This window comes from Trachinotus anak, unplaced genomic scaffold, assembly GCF_046630095.1.
Source record: "Trachinotus anak isolate AG129_WGS33_773 ecotype Australia unplaced genomic scaffold, CSIRO_AGI_Tana_v1 ptg000003l, whole genome shotgun sequence".
Classification (NCBI taxonomy): Eukaryota; Metazoa; Chordata; class Actinopteri; order Carangiformes; family Carangidae; genus Trachinotus; species Trachinotus anak.
Genome location: NW_027273854.1, coordinates 4,255,001 through 4,275,473, shown reverse-complemented (window position 1 = coordinate 4,275,473; position 20,473 = coordinate 4,255,001). Strand labels below are relative to the sequence as shown.

Sequence of the window (20,473 nt, the reverse complement as noted above, 5' to 3'; positions counted from 1 at the left end):
GAGGAGAGAGAACATGACACAAACCTTTTTCAGCTTTATGTCACAGATTTCCTGATTTTTCAAGATCAAATTCCCAGTATCAGAAATTACTGAAAAACTAAACTAACTGAATTTTAGCCATGAAAATGAAACCAACCAGTCCAACCACTGTGGATTGGTTGGACTGGTTAAAATATTAATGGATAATCACTGGTTATTGTCACCATTTATCAAAAACGAAACCTGAGTTATTGTTAAAACTTAAAGGAAAGAATTAAAACAGGCACACAAAAGATACCTTCCCCTTATTTATTCGTAAAATTACACTTTTTTTTTCCTTCCTTCTCTTCCCCTGACCCCACCCTGCCCATTATCCCCCAACTTGTGCTAGTTGTTGATGCCATAACAGGATGACAACACTGTTGAAAGCAATCCCTCCCTGATATGAAGAGTAAAAACAAAGAACAGAAACGGGAAAGAAAGAGGATAACATCTCAATTCACAAAGATGATGAGACAGAACCAGTGCATTTAATACCATAGATCTTCAGAAAAAAAAAATTAAGACATAAAAAAATCCACAAAATAATTACGGTTGACAGAAAATCAGATTGGGAAGATATTGTTTTGACAATAACTACTGATTGATTATAAACTTGAAAAGTCTGATACAAATACAGCAACATGTTTTCAACACACAGTTGTGATTTTGGTCAAGAAAACAAATCTTGCTTTACGTATTTGTCATTGTACATTGATGAATCAAAAAACATTACATTAATGCTAAAATTACTTATGGGTGACAGTGTTAATAAAGTACTATTTACTGTATATGGTTTGATAACATAGATGGGTGATTGTAAAACCTTGAAGTCTAGGCTTTAAAATCATACTGAACAGTCAAAAGAGGTTGAAGTCATAATAATAGTGATAACAATAACAATGTAATAATTCAATCTACACAGCTCTATCAAGAAGGAAAATCTGTCCATTCCCGTTCTCCTGTTACGAACCTTCTCTCTTCATCTTTTCCAGGAAGCTGACCAGGAACAAGACAGAAAAGTGAAGGACTGCGGCATGCACCTGGATCTGAGTTTTAACAGTGTCATGAGACCATGATGGAAATACTTAGAAATGTGTGGTGCATGGGAAAGCAGGGGGCAAAAGAGAAGGGACAGGGCCAATGAGCCTGTTTATATTCCTTCCTGTTGCGTTATTTTTTTTCCTCTACACAAATACAGAAACAAAGGAGAGCAAGATGGCCCTATTAAGTGCCATTGGTAATGACTGATCTTTTTTTTTTTTTTTTCCTTCTTCCAAGAATGGGACGTTTTTTTTCCCCTAAGGTGACGTCAAGTGTCCATCATCAATAGAGAGGTCATGGATTGGCAAGTCCTGGGGTTCAAACATGATTCTGTAAATAAGCCTGTGGGTTGATTTCTTGGTCTGTTGGTTGGTTCATCAGCTGGAACCATGAGAGGGGGGGGGTCTGGCTGTTTACTGGCCAGTGGGCTTATTTGCCAAACAGTTAATTGGTGCTGATAGAGTAGTTGGTCAGACCATGGTTTGGTTTGACTGATGGGACGTTGTTTGACAGCTGGCTAATATCTGGTCTGGTTGATCGAAGCTGTAGATTGGTTGGATCAGCTGACTCATTGTGTTGGTTAGTTCCCGCCCCCACAGCACTGGCCACTTCTGCCATGTGGTGCAGCTTCCTGCAGGTCCACGCCTCCTCTGGCTCGTCCACTAGTGCCCGCTCCACCCTGAGGCTCGTTCTTGGGAAGCTTCTTTGCTGTTGTTGGGTAGGAGTATAATGTTTTAATTTGTGCGCTACGGTAATGTGACAATAGGGCTGCAATCAATTCTGCCTATTATTTTCTTGATTGATCATTTTGTCTATAAAACATATGAAAAAATTTCTAGAGCCTAAGATGATGTTATCAGATATCAGCAACAACAAGGTAAAGAAAAGCATCTTGAAATGTTTGAGACAATTAAGATTCATCTGCATTTTTTTGATAATTAAGCAAAATGACAAAAACTATCTTTCTAAAATGTGAGGATTTGCTGCTTTTTTTTGTCACATATTTCAAAGTAAAATGAATTTTTCTGGGTTTTTGACCAATTAAATTTGGACTGGATTAAATAAGCAATTTGAAGATGCCACCTTGAGCTGTGCATTTTCATGATTTCCTGACAATTTATGATCAAAATTATTCAATTAATCAAGACAATAATGGCAGATTAATCAATAAAGAAATGAACTGTTAGTTGCTGTCGTAGACTTTTTTTTTTAAAGTTACAGACTAACTTTTATTTGAGCAACTAATTACTGCAGCTCTACGTGACAGTAAACTGTGTCTGAGTCAGGGCTGTGGATCACTTACCTATAGCCATAAAAATCTCATTGACATTCATAGCAGTCTTGGCTGAAGTCTCCATGAAGAGCAAACTGTTGTCATCTGCATACGCTTGTGCTTCCTACAGAAATAAATACAACACAGATAAATGTATGGGCATTAATGTTCATTTATTTAAAAGATCCATTCAAGAACTTAAATCCTCAATTTCAGACTGCAGAAGTTCCTCTTTACCTGGAAATCTACAGCTCTCTTGTTGGCCAGGTCTGCTTTGTTCCCTGCCAGTGCAATAACAATATTTGGGCTGGCTTGTCGCTGGAGCTCCTTCACCCAGTTCTTTGCACGTGTGAATGTATCCTTTAAAAAAAACAAACAAAAATGTTTTAAACTTTAAATCACTAATGCCAGTTTTAAATGTTATATTTGCCTGTAAGAGTCAAAAGAGCAAAGGTCGGTAGCTGTCTGCTGAGTTAAACAATCATCAACCCAGGCTGGAAGACAAGGGTCAGCAAACAAATGACATAAGACTTCTGAGTGTCTTGGTTAATGTCCTGCCACAGTCTGGGCAACTTACTGTGTTGGTGATATCGTAGACCACGATGGCAGCCTGGGCTCCCCTGTAGTACATAGGCGCCAAACTGTGATACCGTTCCTGTCCTGCAGTGTCCCAGATCTCAAACTTGACTGTTGTATCATCCAAACATACTGTCTGTGTGAGGAAGGCAGCTGGAAAAAAAGCATAATAGAAATTAAGCCTTTTTGAGCACAAGGAGTTATATAGCAAGCAGAAAACCACAGACTTGTTATCTACAGAGTTCAAGTTTACTTTTTAATTAGTCACTGGAACTAAAAAAAAAAAAAAAACACAAAAAACCAGCACAATTAAGAAAATAGAAAAGAAAATACAGTGAAAATACATAAAAAAGGTTCTGTATAATGTATATTGTAGCTTATGAATGGCAGGAGGAGGCACAACATACAAGATGCTTACTCAGCCGACTGTCACATGACAGAGGAAACTGAGCCCTCACAAGCATAGCACATACTTTAAAGCTTTGTAATCTTTGACCAGGCATGCAGCTGAACACAAGTTCACCAGAAATAAAAAGAAAAATGCTGACTCGCAATGAGTCTTTGGTTCGCGTAAGCACTTAGCATCCTGTCCCAACATCCATAAGCCATGTTACTCATACGCAACATGATACAGGAAAGAAAAGTTGTTTCAGCATAAAAGAAAAAATAAATGACACTCAAAGAAGTTCTGTCAATATCTTCATAGCATTCAAATAGATGGTTACCCTCACATTTTAAACCAGAATTGTGCTTAGGGATGCAAATTCTAAGCAATTTCCTTAATAGTAAGCCATTATATTGATGGGTAATAATACTTATTTAATGTTTATAAGGGATGTAGATGACGCATTCTTGTATTAAGTGAAACTGAAATAGGCTGCTCTGATCTCCTGACGGAGTTACGCCTCAGTGTTTTTTTACATGGTCGAAGGCTTAGTGATAGTGTCAACAATCCTCTCGCTGTAAACCCTTCGATACATATTTGGTGGTTGCGTTTATAATAAGAATAACAATAGAGTGGAGCAGTGATAAAAGCAGCAGTATCGAAAGTCAACATAAATATGGCTGCATGGAAAAATAGAACCACAAATATATTGTTCATTTTTGGTTAATGTTATTTTACATTATTTTCTTGGCAGCAATTAATGATTTAGTAATCATTACCTACTCAGCTTCAGTGTATTTACTTACAAACCCTTGGTAAATCCAGCATGCTGACAAAAGAGGAAACCTGTCACTGTTGTTTTTCCAGCTGGACGGAGGATTTGCACTTCTAACATGCCAGTTAAAAGTTTACTCCTGTAGCCCTCAGGCTCAAGTCAGCATGATGTAGAGACAACAACACAATTTTAACCCGACCGCTTTGGAAAATTTCGAAGTCACAGACAGATTACTACATTCATGTCATATTCTTCTTCTTTCTTAAAACTGATCAGCTTCACTTATCTATAGGAAGTCCAGCAAATCCCCATTGTTGTCTCAATTCCTTCCTGTTTCAAGCAACCTCGCTCCTCTACTGCCTAAGAACTGGTATTTACAGAATACAGTCTAAAGTCATTTTCTTTTCATCTTCATCTCATTACCGTCAGAAACTATTACGAAATGTAATTTGTTTTCACAGAAATCAATATGAATGTCTGCCATGTGAGAGGAGCTTCATGGCTCATGGGAGTCAGGTGATCAGCTACACAGAACTGGTTCTGCCACTCCCTCTCCTGGGCTCCCGCTACAGAGGATTAAGCCCTCAAGCAAGCAGCTCCTCTGTACTGGCAAGGACATGTTTTCTTCTGCTCCAGCACTCATGTTGTTTCCACTGACATGTTGAAAAATCTTAGAGCGAGTACAATACCATCATGGATTTATGACTATGAAAGTATGGTCACTTTAATAAATGCAGGATGAAAACCGTAGGGGGTGTAATTCCTTTTAGGTGTGAAACTTGCAGGTTATTTCTAGAAACAGAAGTTTGAAATAATTTCATTACTTATATCCTTTTTCGTAATCAGACATGATTTGAAAAGAATTACCCTAACATGCAGTACACCTACACAGTTTGACTGCACACACGGTGCAGGTAAAGGGCAAAAGACAGTCTTTACTTTCGAATGATTGAGATTAGCAGCTATGATGCTTTTAAAGCATGACTCAGAGCAGAAACTATTCTCAGAATCAGAACAGAAACCTCACCTCCGATGGTGCTCTCCTGGTACTCATGGAACTGGCCTTTGACAAAGCGAAGCACCAAGCTGGACTTCCCAACTGCCGATTCCCCCAACAGCACTAGCTTAAACTGGCAGATCTTGTTGCTTGCTGCAGTGCCATTGGTCCGTGCCGGTCCGCCTCGCCCTGCCATAGTGCAGTGTTAAAAACTGGGAGAAAGACAGAAGAAGAAGAAGCTGGGAGAAGAGGGGGAGGAAGTCTGGTTGGCTTGGGCTTGGTGCAGGGGCTGGTGAGGGCTGGGTGAGGCCGAGCTAGACGGGGGCGTGTTCAGGTCAGGAAGGTAGATGAGCCAGAGGAAGAAGAGACCTCACCAGTGGGAGCTGAAAAACACAAGACATACAGTTTGTTAAGCTCTACTTCATAATGAAATCAGATTTTCCATTAAAAAGACCATGTTATGAATATTTTAATCAGTCAAACCCAATGGAGTGTTTAATGAAAAAAAGAACAGATTAATCCTTGTTCCTGCTGACAGCTGCTAATAAGAAGATGTAAAATATAGTGTATCTCTAAAATTCATCAGCACTAAAGCTTTCTTTTTTTTTATAGCACAAATAATCATCAGACAATTTTAAGTCTAAATTGTTGACACAGAAACCTGCATCTCTCTGGGCCTGGGCCTCCAGGTAAAGACCCTATTATTATTCACAATAAACAAACACTGGAAGATAACACTTATTTGAAATGGTGTGCACAGGTTGTCCTGAAAGTGTGTGGTTAGTACGTGGTGCAGTAGACATCACAGAATGAAATTCTTACTTTTGCTTTACTTTAGTTTAACTGCTCACAAGATTACACAGGATAAAGAAACAAGTAAAATGATGTGAATGTGCAGACATGATGGAGCACATGTACAGAGGTGGGTGTAAATTTAACAAGTTGAAAACTAAAGCTGAAGATCTATATATATATATATATATATATATATATATATATATATATATATATATATAAATAAATAAATATAACACAGGCATTAGCATGACGCCTTTCCCCAGACACACTAACCAAGCATCAACTCAACACATTTGTTCCTGTGACTCATCTCTTAACAGATGTCTGGCCACAGTTTGAAACCATAACGATATAGTGCTAAGATCTTTGAGGCAATTTCTATGAAGCAACACAAAAATCAAACATTAACCAGCGAGTCAAAAATAAACATTTCTAACACTCCGCCTTCCTGTGATGACATTTTGTTTTGCAAGGATAAAATGACATTATTACAATGCAAACCATGTTTTCACTCAGTGTTGTTGCAGCATTTAGCAGATGACAACCAGCACTAACAGGAACCTGTAACACAGAATTTGACTTGGTAAAAAAACAAAAAAAACTTTAAAAAAAGAAATTGGTTCACCCAACATAAATTGCCACAAATAAAGTACACCACTTTAAGCGATAACGGCACACCAAAACAACTGTTTGTTCTCTTTTCTTCGGCCTGCTTTGAGTATGTGAAACCTTGCCTAATCTTTTTTCAGTTGGTTGATACACATGAGGTCAGCCAGCTTCTGCTTGGTCAAAGGACAGGAAACACAACTCAGCTCAAAGCAGGAAGTGAAGATTGCAGAAGACATTTTACTGCTGAGCACACTAAAACCTGGGATAGCCTCATCGTTGTCGCTGGGACAGCTTATTGCAGGAACGCAATGCATGCTGAAGTCAAGCAGGACGTTAGACTACTCCTGAGAGAGAAGGAAAATATCAACAACAACGCAAACCTGAGTAAAGATGTCACTGCTAGAGTTTGGTTGAGCTAGTCTCTCCCTCAGCTCGGTGCTGAGCTGGGCTTAATCTCCAGCATGTGACAGGAGATCATGGCTCTGTCCATGAAATATTCACAACTGGTATGTTTCATTTGACAGCACTGTGCACCAACCATGCAACACACCGTAACTAACTTCTGCTGTGCAGGTCTTTGTCTACCATGTTTTACTGCAATTGTTTAATTTTAGACTTTTCACAGAGCATCATTAAAGCACACCACCTCCTTCGCCCTTTTACTCAAACAGAAATATACGGGGGGCCTTACACATGTTAGGATTAGAAATTCTCTCCAACTTAAGCACACTACTAAATCTGCTTATTTTTCACATAGATTTTAAAAATGTGCATGGACATACACCTGTGCCTAACTACAGCAGCCATCATCTACAGTGAACTAAGGTCTCCTGGGCTCTTTAGCTAGCAGACACACACTTCCCACAAGCCCTGAAAGAGCAGAGGGAATCCTTCACAGCAGCAGCAGAGTCGGAGAAGGAATAAAGGCACTCTGTTCACTGGGTCAGACAGTCGGTCTGTACTCATTTGAGCTGAGCTCTCACCTGTTCACATTCCTCACCAAAGGAAGCAAAATTAACAGAGTTTGTGGAAGAAGGCCAACAAAACACCCTGAATAGTGCCAAAATCTAGGCCTAATAGGTTTTCAGAGCTTTCTGAACAGAACATATGCAGGAGAAGGACCTAATTACAAATACAAGTTTAAAGGAAAAGAAGTAGGCTTTGGTTACACAGTGACAACTTTGCAAATTGCACCAAAAAAGGGCTTTGAAAAAGTTTTCAATTAGAATTGTTACTTTGTGGGGTGACCCAATAGCTGAGTGTTGGGGTGCGTACCACGTATGCGCAAGATGCTCTTAGCAGGCAGTCGCTGCTTACACCTCTAGAAGTGGCTAGCTTGCAATCAGAGGCTCTTTCTTACAATGAGAGACCTTCACACATCCTCAGCAGCCTGTGACGGATGCTTTGATGGCATCTCTAATGGGCTCTGAAGACCTCCACAGGGAAGTGGGTCAGAGAGAGAGAGAGAGAGAGAGAGAGAGAGAGAGAGAGAGAGAGAGAGAGAGAGAGAGAGAGAGAGAGAGAGAGAGAGAGAGAGAGAGAGAGAGAGAGAGAGAGAGAGAGAGAGAGAGAGATGGGTCAGAGAAAGGGGGAGGAGAAAAGGCAGGAAGAAGCAGCAGACTAGAGGGAGAGCCTGTGAAATATTCATTGTGGCCTCCTGTATGCTCTGCTGCCAGCATGATATCCAAGCACTTAGCTGGGATTGCAGTGCACTAAACACCTAAATATGAGAATGTGTGCACAAATCAAATCCCTGTATACACAGACATAATTCATGGTAATGATATTCAAACTTAAAACCAGATTCAAAATCTGAAAAAAAAAACAAAAATCTGATCTCTTTCTATGAATAATTGCTGTTCAGTCTGTGAAAGCATAGACTTCTGCAGTCAATTAATTCAATTAATTCCCTTCCTCTGTATTGTGCTTGCACATGTATATCTCCATAACAAGAAAACAAAAACACTAACTGGAAATGATACTGACTGAAGCATTACTCATTAATGACAGTTATAAAGTAATAAAGTAAGTAAAGATAAAAGTTAGATAGACTCCAAGTTTTCATTCTTCTCTTCATACTCATGAAGAGAAGAATGAAATATGGATGTTCAATTGCAGTTTTTGACCAACAGAGACTACAGTTTGGAAACTTGCTTTCGGCAGTAGTTTCATAAAGAGAGAAAAATACCTGATCATTTTCACAGTATACCAAAAAGTGCATGGGCTGTAATGACTGTGCAGAAATCTGAATTCAGTCACACAATCCATTGAAGTAGTTGTCCAACAACCTTTACGGCTGTCTATAGCGGCAACAAGAAAACAAGCATGGACTTGTGGTGTTCACTTCATTTGAAGGGTGGGGTCCTGGGAGAACTGGTAGTGTCTGATATGAGGGGCTGCATCACCATCCTCCTTTTGTCTATTCTGCCAAATGGGGAGACTCTTGCCGGGACAGAGGAAATTTCCATGTACACTGAAACCATGAACTCAAGACCTAGACTTTACTGGCAACGTTTCCCCCCAAGACGACAACAAAGATACAAAAGAAGAAGCTCAAATGAAGCCGGAAAAGCTCTTGATCCTATGTAAGGCCTTCTGAAGTTTAAGTTTCTAATAAAGAATAGACAGTGACAGTTTAGATGGGAAGCTAGTGACATAACTCAGGAAAAGCAAACAGGATACTCATTACTAGCGGTTAGCGAGGCCAATAGGAAATCACAGGCACTTCCTTTTCTTGTGACTTCTGGGTGAAAAGCTTTGTGGCCAAAACAAGATTCATGGTTATCCAGAGGTCCAAACTAAATCTGCCCCCCTCAGGAAATTACAGTCAACTAACCAATCAGTTTAAAATATTTACCAAACTAAAATGGAAATGGACAGCAGTGGTTCTTCAGATACCATGTTACATATCTGTTCACTATACAAGATGAATCTGACAGCATAGGTTGTGTCTTTTCTGCTTTCTATGTCAAAACGTGGCATTTGAAAAGACAAAATGAAGACTGCTCTTACAAATTATAAGTACCAATAACTCTTTCTATACTAGATGCAATGAAAATAAAATACTTTTTGCACCTCATAACTCATCAAGCCACATAAAAACAGTCATTGTCAGCTTTATGTTTTGCTAGCAGGCTTTGGTAAATGATCAAAACAAAAGCCTCAACTTCAGCTCCCTTCTGCAGAAATGAGACAGACGATTAGAAAAGAAGTAAGTCAAGGTGTAGTTGATGGAAAGCCTACTTTAGGAAAATGAAGCAAACTACTAGCCCAACATTCAGTTCAACATTACTGACCTTCAAATTCAGACAGTGCTTAAACAGCCCAAGAAAGAAAAGTGAAGGCGTCCTTAATGAACCAAACATAAATAGTGCAGTGTGTGGGGAGTAAATTCACAGTTCTTCTTTCAGGCCTGTTTGTCAAGATGTGTCACCACTTCTGGAGGACAAGGTCCAAACACCATAAACATAACAAGAGCTCAAGCATGTAACTGTAAATTCTCACTCTGTCTCAAAGGTCCAAGCTTTACTGCCCTTAATAAGCCATAAAAAGGAGCTGTGGTGGTGCATGCATATGTGACTATATTTTCTGTTAAATGACAAAAGAAACACGTGTAGACACATATCTTAAAAATGTAAACTGGCAGAATTACATCACAAATGCTGTGAGCGGTTTACGACACTTAATGTGATGACACCTTTGAAAGTAAAAGCGTGCTGGCATTGACTGGCCTGTCGAACTGTGAAACATATTAACAGCCTCACATGAATGCCTGTGTCAAAAGCTTCAAGGCAAACTTCTCAGTTGATGTTTGCTGTACATGCACCTGACATTACAAAAGAGAAATAAAAGCTGATAAACGACCTACAGGGTATTTTAAAGATTAAAAAGCATATAAGAAAGGGAATCAAGTGGCTTGGTTATCTGTGACTCAACTGTAAACTTTAAGGTCTAAAATGTAAAAACAATTACCATGAAATGAGAATTATAGCCTGTTGTTCTAACCATCTAACGTCAGCACATGCTACAAATATTATCAACTGCAGTTAAGTTAATGACAAAATTTCCAAAATTAAAGAAAAAGTTCGCCTCTGCCTGGCTGCAACTAGCTTGAGCACACAGATAAGCTAACTGTAAACGTCAAGCAGTGGCTTTCCTCAAGTTATGAAAATAACTGACCGTAACCAACCACAATGAGGCTGGTTATATTGGCTAGTAGGGTTAGTTATAGTTAGCAATGATAGCCAGTCAAAGTAAAGAAACCGCTGTCATGAGCTGAGATAGCATACCAAGCACTTGTAGTTGAACCAAGCAGTTGGCTAATAAAACTGTCCTCGACTACACAGCAGCAGCACTGACCTCACCGCTCACCTAGCATTAGCACTAGCCTGCGTACACTGACAACAAAATCTGCTGCAAAAACCGGGGAAAGGAAAACTTGGATTATTATTAGCGTTAGCTGGGTTTTAGCAGCTACAGCCAAGTGGCGAAAACGTCGTGAGACAACTTTCCTTTTCTTCAACTGTTTGACATTTGACAAACTATGGGACACAGACTTGTTATGGTGTCAGCTGGTGGCATAAAACGACGCCATATGCTCCTCGATAATATTCGTTTTTTTTGTTTTTTTTTTTAGGATTTTGTCTGTGGTCTCAGAAAGCTAGAAGCTCGGTGTCTCTCTCGATCCAGTCAGATGGACATTTCGGTTTAACTCGGACTTGGCGGATCGGTAGATCACAATCTGATAGAGGGGATCTGAATACAGTTCGCAGCTCGTCGACAAAAAGACAAACACAAGTTCAGAGCCCCCCCTTTACCTCCATCTTTCATAGTTTCAACTTGTATGACTTACATTACTTTTTCCTCTTTTGCTGGTCTCATCGGCAGCGGCTGTCTTCTTCTTCTTCTTCTTCTTCTTCGTCTTCTTCTTCTTCTTGGGCTCTGGCCTTCCCTTCCGGTTAGCAATTTTTCCGGGAACCTCCCACTTTTTGTAAGCGGCCGTCTGACCAATGAAAAAGCTGCAGTCCATACCAAACATCACTATCTGCGGCGCAGGAGCTGTTTGCAGGGCCTTAGACATACTGTCTTAAGAGAATTTCACCAGTGGTAAATTTTACTTTACCAAAAAATACTCCATTACAAGCAAAAATCCTTTATTTTAAAAGTCTACTTAGGCAAAAGTATCAAAACTAATGGTACTCATTCAGCAGAAAAATGGCAATCAGTTTTATTTTGTGATATATTGTTAGTCGTGATGCATTAAGGTTGCAACATTTTACTGTAGTAGCTGCTCAGTGGAGGTAGTTTGAGAAAAGAATAAAATGGTCACAAAATTAATTGCAAAAAATAACTAAATACTGTCTACAATCAGCCAATTCAAAAAACAAACATATGTTAAACAATTAAAGTCAATATGTTAAAGTCAATTAGTGGCGGGAACATCCATCATCCATTCAGTGATAATCAGAGGACACAGATTTGACACAGCTGGGACAATGCATTCATGACAAATTAGCTGTGCCTTTTTTTTTAATCAAGAAACATGCAGTTATTTCTGAGTTTAATTTGGAAGGTTTATTATATAAAATGACAAAAACATATGTAAGTAAAATCACATGATCAAAAGAATAGAGAACATGGTGGAAAATCAAAGTGAAGAAGTACGACTACTGCAATTAAAAACACAGGATAAAAAACTATTACTCTCACATTCAGATCATTTTAAAGATTAATCACCTGATGCACAAGCCAGTCGCAGAGGAAAAGATATTTCTCTTAAAGAGGTTCAGAGTAAAATGTTTGACCAGGCTGTCACACCTGCAGGAGGATTTATGACCCATGCCTCAAGTTGTCAGAGAAAACTGGAGTGTAAAAGGCCTTGATCCGTTGTTCGTTGAGCCAACGCTGACAGCCGGCGGGATCCTGGGTCAACTCCTTAAAGTTGGGCCGACGGGACACCAAGAGAAGAGCAGGGCCACAGTTCATGACAGTAGAAAGGGACAAGGTAATGAATCAGACATCAGTGGAAAATGTTTCAGACATCAGTATGTGGTCATCTGTACGTACAGTCTTGACGTGGCCGCAGACCATGAGGCCGACGTTCTTGGGTTGAAAGAATGAACCAGATGAAGCAGAGCGGGATGAGAGTTTGGATAACCAGTCAGCACCAAACACTGAATCACTTCCTTAAACATTAAATTCAAGGACTTCACAATGACTTTTAGTTTTCACTGCAGTACTTTAACACAAAATCTGATGTTTACAAGGTCGTCTGTTTACTTTTGAAAACCTTCCAAAGTGTATTAAAACGTTTCTACAATAAGTTCTCAGCTGGAAACCTTTGTCTGACGCACCATAGAACAGAAACAGTGGATTCAGATTTAAGCCTCAGGGTCTGAGTCGGAATAAAAACCGTCACGTTGCCACATCCGAACCCAGAATCAAAGCTCCAATCTACCTGAAGTTTTTAACATGGTCCTCGACTCCGGTGAGGTTTGGACAGTGAGTCAGAGCCTGGTTGTAGATCAGAGCCTGAGAGGACGAACAGTTCACTTCTGCAGGAAAACAGCACACATATTCATTAAACTTTAGACTCCAGGGTTGGGAATATGGGGTCACAAGATGATTAACAAATTAGAAATAAGAAGGAAAAAAAACACAATTGCAAGATGTATAATATTCACATTTTCTGACTTTTCTCCAATCTTTAGTATGTTATCGGAGTATTTATCAAGCCTAGCTGCGGTCTTAGAATCAATCAGAAAACCTCAAAATTGTACTTAAGTATAGAGTACTAGAGTAAATGTACTTCAAGTTACTTTCTACAACTGGCAATGACACTGCTTCACTTAAAAAGTAGGGATGCATTGATCCAACATACTAGATCGGTGTCACAGATGACAACAACTACAACTACAGCCTCATAATGAATAAGTAACAGAGGTGGAAATTTTAAAGGGTACAAGCTGTACAGCCTCATTTTCCATCAGGGAAAATTGGACACGGCTGAAAAGGTTTTGGGATTACAATCAAGTGATTGCTCATTTTGTTCATAAGGGCCAAGGTCACTGATATACTGACTGCCAGTGACATAGCCCAATCGGTTTGTGTGCAAGACTTTTTAATACAGCTAGTGGGATGCAAGCATTCAGCTCCACTGATTGGGTAAAATAGTTTGGGAACCACAGCAACAGAGATATCAATCCATAAAAACTCCTGTGGAGATTGTTGTATTTCAAAATAAAAGTAAGATTTTTTTTTCCTACTCATGTCAATATTGTGATTTTTGGAGGCAGCCACCATCTAGTGGACATTAGAAGAACTGCATTTTAAGACACTGAGCTGTTGGTTTATGGTTTTTACCAGTTTTTGGCCATTTTTGCCTTTATTGGATAGGACAGTAGAGAGTGACAGGAAAGGGGCAGAGAGAGGGGGAATAACATGCAGGAAAGAGTTGGGAGTCGAACCAGCGACTTGCCTGCTAAGATGTGGTGTGCACCCTAACCACACAGAGGATCGCCCCCGCAGGAGACACCCACATGTTGTAGTTTTTGAAGCTCACCCTGTGGTGAGAGACAAGAATGAAGCAAAAAGACCCACATTGGCAGGATGTTGACACATCATGGCAAATATTAAAAGACCATGACTGGAGGACTAGTGGTTTACAAAATGATTGCTACTGATGTTTGTAGCAGAAATAATGGTTTGTAAACTGGACAAAATCAATGAGGATAACCAGAGTTTGAGTTATGAAAACAGTTTGTTGTTATATACAACCTAGACTTGTTGGTAAACTTCAACATTCTTTTATTAATCGATAACAATGACAGCTCTATACTTGTGTCACCTTATGGGAAAGTGTGAGATAAGAAATTATTTACGACGAGGCTGAGGTAAACCCTTGTATTTTTTTTACTGAGATAGTCACATATGAGAGTTATGTGTAGACTGGAGACAACTGAAGGAGATTCAAAACTTAAGACAGAAATCCTGAATATATATATAGAATTTCAACTTTCAATTTTCTTAACAAAATAATTTTTCTATAGGTAACTGTAATGTAGTTAAATGTAACTGGAACCCAAGAGAAGGTAAGACAATCTAGTCTTGATATATGACAATTTCATGTTAAAGTTAGAGTCAAAATAAATGCAACTCTTATTTCATGGAGCTCCCCACCCATGACCCCAGAGTTTACCTGGAGAGTCGGCCAAGGAAGCGTGGAAGACAGAGAAGCTGATGAGAGCATAGGAGGCCAGGAAAAAGTTGGAGATGACAAGAGTGATGACGTTCAACTCTGCAGGCAGGCAACAACAAAAATATTCAATATTCAAGATCAGGTGTTTGTTCTGTTTCTTATTCAGGAGTTGTTGAAACTTTTGCGGTGAGACTGTAAACTGAAATTTTAACTGTAAAATGTAAACTCTGTATGTAGATGGAGCAGTAGTGATGCGTACAGCCGCCTACCAATGAGGATGAATACGAGGCCAATGCAGAAAGTCAGGACATAACCACAGAAAGGCTCGTTGTTCTTCCCATAACCCTTTACAAAGACACCCAGTCCTTGATAGATGTCGTCTTTCCACAGATATAGATTTTTTCTTTTTTCTTTTCACCTAATTTAAAGAAATTCCCTTAAGGCATTCACAAGACAAAACCGAGTTTTGTGAGGTGACCTTTACCTTTGAGATATTGTGTTCACAAGGCCAAACTGGCATTTTGTGATGTCACTGTAAAGTTGACCTTCGACCAGCCATCAAGCTGGACACCTCGCAGAGGCGGCTGGGGTCCCTCGACTTACTACCCCAACTTAGTCTCCCGACCCCTATATAGGCTCAAATTAGGGTCAAAATGATTTGAGCTTGTAAAGTATCTTTACAAATAATTCCAATGTTTGTAGTTGTAAATCAACCTTTACAAATCTGTAACCAACAGATTGCTGATTACAAAACACTAGAAATAAATACCTATAAACTTGATTATAATTAGATCATTATAAGTCATATTATTATGAAAAATTATAGATGAAAACAACATAAAAGTATTTTCCAAACAATTCACGTGAAACAGCTCTGGACCTGTTTTATTTTTGGCCACATGGGGGCAGCACAACAAGAGTGACACAGTTTATTATCACCTTATTAGGTTTAAGGCAAACTGCTCATGTAACTGGTGTCTGACTGAGACGACATCATAGCCACAAGGAGAAGAGGAAGACGTCATGTTCACTATAAATGAACAACATATACTGTGCTCTCTATTCTACCTTCAGTCTTTGTTTCTACTTGTTAGTTTGCCAATTAGGGGAATCATATTTTTTCTGCTCTCTGTTTCTTTGTTAAACTCAGTAGCTATAACACAAAAGTAAGAACATCTGTACTGAAGGTATAGATGTGGAAAACAAGGCAAAATAGCAACAACCTGCTCACTTTCATCTCAGTTTTCCAGACCCTTGTCTTCTTCACAGAGAATTCAGTACCTTCCTAATGGAATTTGATCAGTATTTTAGAAAACAGCTCTAACAAGCAGATCTCAGTTTATCAACCTGTCATAAATCATGCAGCAGGCTTCGGGTGTTGCATACATTCGTAATTTTCTCATCAAAATTCATCAGCTTTTCTCATTTCCCTGTCCCAACAGAGGATCAGCAGGAAAGAGGCTAAACACAAGGTATCTTCCTGCTGTTCCCCACTGTTACACACACTTAAAATGTCATCATACACATATCACTTTTTTTTCATATCCCTGTTGGTTGATCAAACATTGTTCAAACTCAGAAAACGCTAAATCCTGCACATCACAGTGGATCTTTATGTCATGTTTGCCATGTCAGTCCTCCCCCCTCTGGTCTACACTGAGACCCACAGCTGGTTGCATCTCTGCTGTGAACTGGAATCAGAATAACCACCAGACTCATAAGACAATACATTTAAAATTCTTTAAATCTGACCTCTGGTTCTTTCCATTGAGTTGCACTGATATAAAACAGTTTCATACACAGACAAAATGACAAGTGACAACGCCACATCCTCTCTGATCACCTGCCTTGATGACTGACAGATTGCATCTTCATTTTCATGTTGACCCCTAAAGAGTGGAGTGATATGTAAATGTGAATGAATGAACTGAGGCTGCAGTTTGCTTATTGTATTTGACTATTGCCACTGTAGAGCAGGTGAAAATTAATTTGATTTTCAATTTTGATTTTAATACGGTCATAGGGCACCCACATGAGTATGTGAAAAAGGAAATGCTAACTGGATTAACTGCATTTTCTTTTTAATTTTTCCTGTATGCATCCTGTTCGAAGTGGTGTCACATGACTGCAGACCTGAACAGCACAGGTGCCTGAGCAGCTCACACAGGTGCCTTGAGATTTCTTTGTTCTGTGTCCTAAACTCTTTCTCTGTTTGCCCCTCAGTTGAGCTGCTTCCCTCCATCATTTCATCATTATAATCATGGATTGTGCATTTAAAGGAGAATCCAACCCTGTTTTAAGATTTCACATTTCTTATTCCTGTGCCCCAGAACAGTTTGGTCAGTATTTGTGAACATGCAGCTCTCTCCTCTGAAGTTAGGAAGAACCTTAAAATGTGTGATTTCTATAATAATGAATGGGGCTCTGACGCTGTGAGGCCATAACATGTTTTGTGTAAATTCTTACACCAAAAGTAGTGTTTCAAAATTTAAACTTTACATCCAATTTAAAATATGGATGAGACCTGTTAGGTGGTACACTGCACAGCTAATGTAGGTTATGGGGTTAGTGAGATAACCCATTGCCCCCAGTGGCTCAAAGTAACTTCAGCTGTATACAGTAACTTCAGTAGCCTGACTAATGACAGTAAGTCTCTTACTTTTTTAGACAGTAAAGCTGTTCATTATTCTATAGTAAACTGACCATATTTCAAAAGTCATAAATATAGTACATGACAAATATTTATAAATGGATCACATAATGCTTTTTAATCCTACAAACTAATTAAGGAAATGGTGATGATGGACCTGTAGCTCTTCATAAACTGTAACACTGTAACACTACTAGCTAGTTGTGTTCACATAATTTTGTCATCAGTAGATTTGTTTTTTTCTCATATATTCTTCCATAATCCACAACAGAACCTTGAGATACATGGTTAGATACAAGGGAGGCTTTGTCAAATAATTTATTTAACAGTACAATAGTTGCCTCTGAAATATATTGAAGTAAAAAAGTAGCATCATACAGAAATACTTAAATACAATTCTGTCTAAATTGCACAGTATTTAGTGCAGTACATTACTTTTCATTACTACCGTTTTGAGTCTCTGACCTTAGTTAGACCTGGAACGCCATGCTTCTGCTGCAGGCGGCAAATGTGCCTCTGAGACCAGCCAAATATTCCCACCAATAAGAGCTCAGGGTTTCACAAACAAGCACGGTGGTTGGTTGGAGGTGTTCGAAGGCGGGATCTTTCAACACAAGTCATAGACGAAGCGTCAACCCACATTTGTCAAGTTGTCAGTTAGACCAAAGAAGACGAGAGTTTCCTTTTAAAATAAAAGCACCCAGTTCAGTAAGAGCGCGTTTTCAAGATCATGTACTTAATGTATAAGTGTTCCTATTGACGTGTGTTCTTTATATCCACATTGACATATTATTACACATAATATAAAATCGTGTAACATGTATTTCAAATTTTTATATTTTAATTAGACTTTATTTTGAAAATACTAGCCGGATAACGTCTGTGTTGTTTTGCGCTGCTTTCCAGTTACCGCTAATCCAACTTGCCAACAGTCGCTAGGCGAGAAATAATGTGAATTTTGGTTTTAAAAATTATGGCATCGGAGCCACCGAAGACATGTGTCATGTCTGTATTTAATCAGTTGCCGATTGTCAACAGCTTTCGAGTTCTTAATTGGTGAAGTCAGAATGCCGGACAATGCTAGCCAGTTAGCCCGGGGTTGTTGCTAGCCGGCTAAGGAAGTTAGCCGGTTAGCTAGCAAGCCGCGTCAGCTTGCCGGAGGCTGTTCTCTTGTTTCGCGCATTTCAAGCCCGTCCACAGAACTCTGTAACTGTTAAACCGGTACCTAAACGATAACCTTAGATTGTATCTCCATTAATGTCTAATATAAAAGAGTTAAACTTCCTTAATCCGCTTTTAAAATGAGGAGTCACCACAGTTTCTCCTAAGCGGCTGGTTCTCTGCCAACGCTGCTCTTTTGTTTTGACAAAGGAAGAGGACCTTAGTTTCTTTCTGGAATTTTTTTTGTTTTGTTTTGTTTGTTTTTTTTTACATTAGGTGGTCGGAAAGTTTCTTTGGCCATTTTTTGTTTGTTTTGGTAATGGCTCCACATAAGCAGAGCTCCTCAGGTGGAGGCCACCCTGTGGGTTTTGGTCCCGGAGGAAAAGCCAACGGGTATTACCAGTCGTCTTCTGCGGTGGCTGCAACCAAGAAGCCCAACATGCAACTCATTCAAGCCGACCACGAGTTGTTCCTGCAGGCCTTCGAGAGTGAGTTGCTGCTGTTATCAAGTTGCATCTTGAAAAATATCAATGCCAGTATAGTATTAAATAGGGTCACAGGCAGACTTACAGTAGCTGTGTGGATGGTGAGATGAGGGGCTCCCTAGCTGGAGGAACTGATCATTTTATATCGTACTTAAAATTATAATCTACGAATTACGTCGTGGTTAATACTGTACACTTTAATTTTAGAAACGCGTAATTTACAATTACACAATTACGGGTGTTGCAGTGCTGTCATACTTCATATTTTTGACTTTTAACTTGCAGCTGCCAGGTTGTCTGGTTGTGTGCATATTTTAATCAAACTAAACTTGCAAGAGCCACGTCTTTAACTGTCTCATTAACTGTGCTGCAACCGAGAATTGTTTTCTGTTAATCTATAAATTATTTATTCATCTTTTTTTTTTTAGTTTTATAAGATGTCAAAAATGGACAAAACTAAAGTTACCTGACTACAAAGTGTTGCCTTCAAATTTTGTCTGACCAACAGTCAAAATGAAGATATGAAGCAGAGAAAACAAGGCGAATTCTCACTTTTGAGAAGATGTAATTAGCTTGGTATTTAAACCCAGTAAAGTGATTAATCTATTAACAAAGTTTTCATTCATCAAACAGATGATTGTTTCAGCGCTAAGCACACTAAGGTCATCATGTTTTTTTGCATGGCTTGATGCTTGTTTAAGATTAAAAATGTTCATTTAAAATAATTAATAACTATATTTATTTGCAGAACCAACCCAAATCTACAGGTTCCTCCGTACTAGGAACTTGATCGCTGTGAGTGATGCATTCTCTTGAAACTCACATGATTTAACTTGACCATTTGCAATAAGAGGAAATATTTCTGTACCTCTTTGCATATTGAAGCAGATTTGTAACACTTATCTCTCTCTGTCACATTTCAGCCCATATTCTTGCACAGGACACTCACTTATATGTCCCACAGAAACTCAAGGAATAACGTCAAAAGGTAAAAAAAACAAACAAACAAAAAAACTCTGCTGTTTGGGTCTATTCATGATGGTTTTACAGTATACTGGTTTTGATGCAGTTCATTGAAAAAAAGATCTGCTGTGTTATGGGTTACCTCACGTGTGTCTCTGTGGCTTTGTTTCTTTCTGTTTTAAGCTTTATGTCTGTATATTGGACTGAAATGTAGTGTTAAATAGTTTGCCATTTAGAAAGCAGGTCAACTGTTATCATGAGTGAAAGTTAACCGACATGTTGGCTGCTGTAGGTGGGGGCAGGCTGGTTCAGTTAAAGCTGAGATAGGGAGAGACATTTTCAGTTAGGCTGCTTTGCATACAGACGCTTCACAAAAAAAGATCCTCCTGATACACATGGGGCTGCTTGTGGTTCAGTGTGCACTGAAGGGGTGTGTTAAAATACAGAGGGCCTTCTCTGTCATTATCACGTGGATGTTCAGTTGAAGAACTGCAGATTGAGAAGTTTATTCTGCGTTAAAAAGCTTGGGCTTCATAATCAAA

At 39.1% G+C, this 20,473-nt stretch overlaps 2 protein-coding genes and 1 long non-coding RNA gene across 4 annotated transcripts in view; 1 reads left to right on the top strand and 2 right to left on the bottom strand.

The window, feature by feature from the left end:
* Nucleotides 1-274: 274 nt before the first annotated feature.
* On the bottom strand, nt 275-11,454 carry rab5c (RAB5C, member RAS oncogene family). The gene is made up of 6 exons (XM_071467579.1): nt 11,328-11,454; nt 5,099-5,451; nt 2,913-3,064; nt 2,573-2,695; nt 2,366-2,459; nt 275-1,770 (listed from the first exon to the last, which is right to left on the bottom strand). The coding sequence occupies exons 2-6, from the start codon at nt 5,262-5,264 to the stop codon at nt 1,643-1,645; spliced, it is 663 nt and encodes a 220-aa protein (XP_071323680.1). The 5' UTR covers nt 5,265-5,451; nt 11,328-11,454; the 3' UTR covers nt 275-1,642.
* A 458-nt stretch (nt 11,455-11,912) lies between these two features.
* On the bottom strand, nt 11,913-18,139 carry LOC139612218 (uncharacterized). Of its 2 annotated transcripts, XR_011686476.1 has the most exons (6): nt 17,788-18,139; nt 14,673-14,771; nt 13,953-14,037; nt 12,933-13,029; nt 12,542-12,577; nt 11,913-12,409 (listed from the first exon to the last, which is right to left on the bottom strand). It is a non-coding gene; the product is annotated as an uncharacterized lncRNA (long non-coding RNA). The 2 variants fall into 2 exon arrangements; XR_011686475.1 differs by having other exon boundaries at nt 11,913-12,577.
* Nucleotides 18,140-18,236: 97 nt separating this feature from the next.
* LOC139612206 (polycomb protein suz12-B-like) overlaps nt 18,237-20,473 on the top strand; it is a 14,978-nt gene continuing 12,741 nt past the window's right edge. The window contains exons 1-3 of the mRNA XM_071467532.1: nt 18,237-18,971; nt 19,717-19,763; nt 19,892-19,956. Coding sequence (XP_071323633.1) covers nt 18,803-18,971; nt 19,717-19,763; nt 19,892-19,956 — 281 coding nt within the window. The 5' untranslated portion in view covers nt 18,237-18,802. The remainder of the gene's footprint in view (nt 18,972-19,716; nt 19,764-19,891; nt 19,957-20,473) is intronic.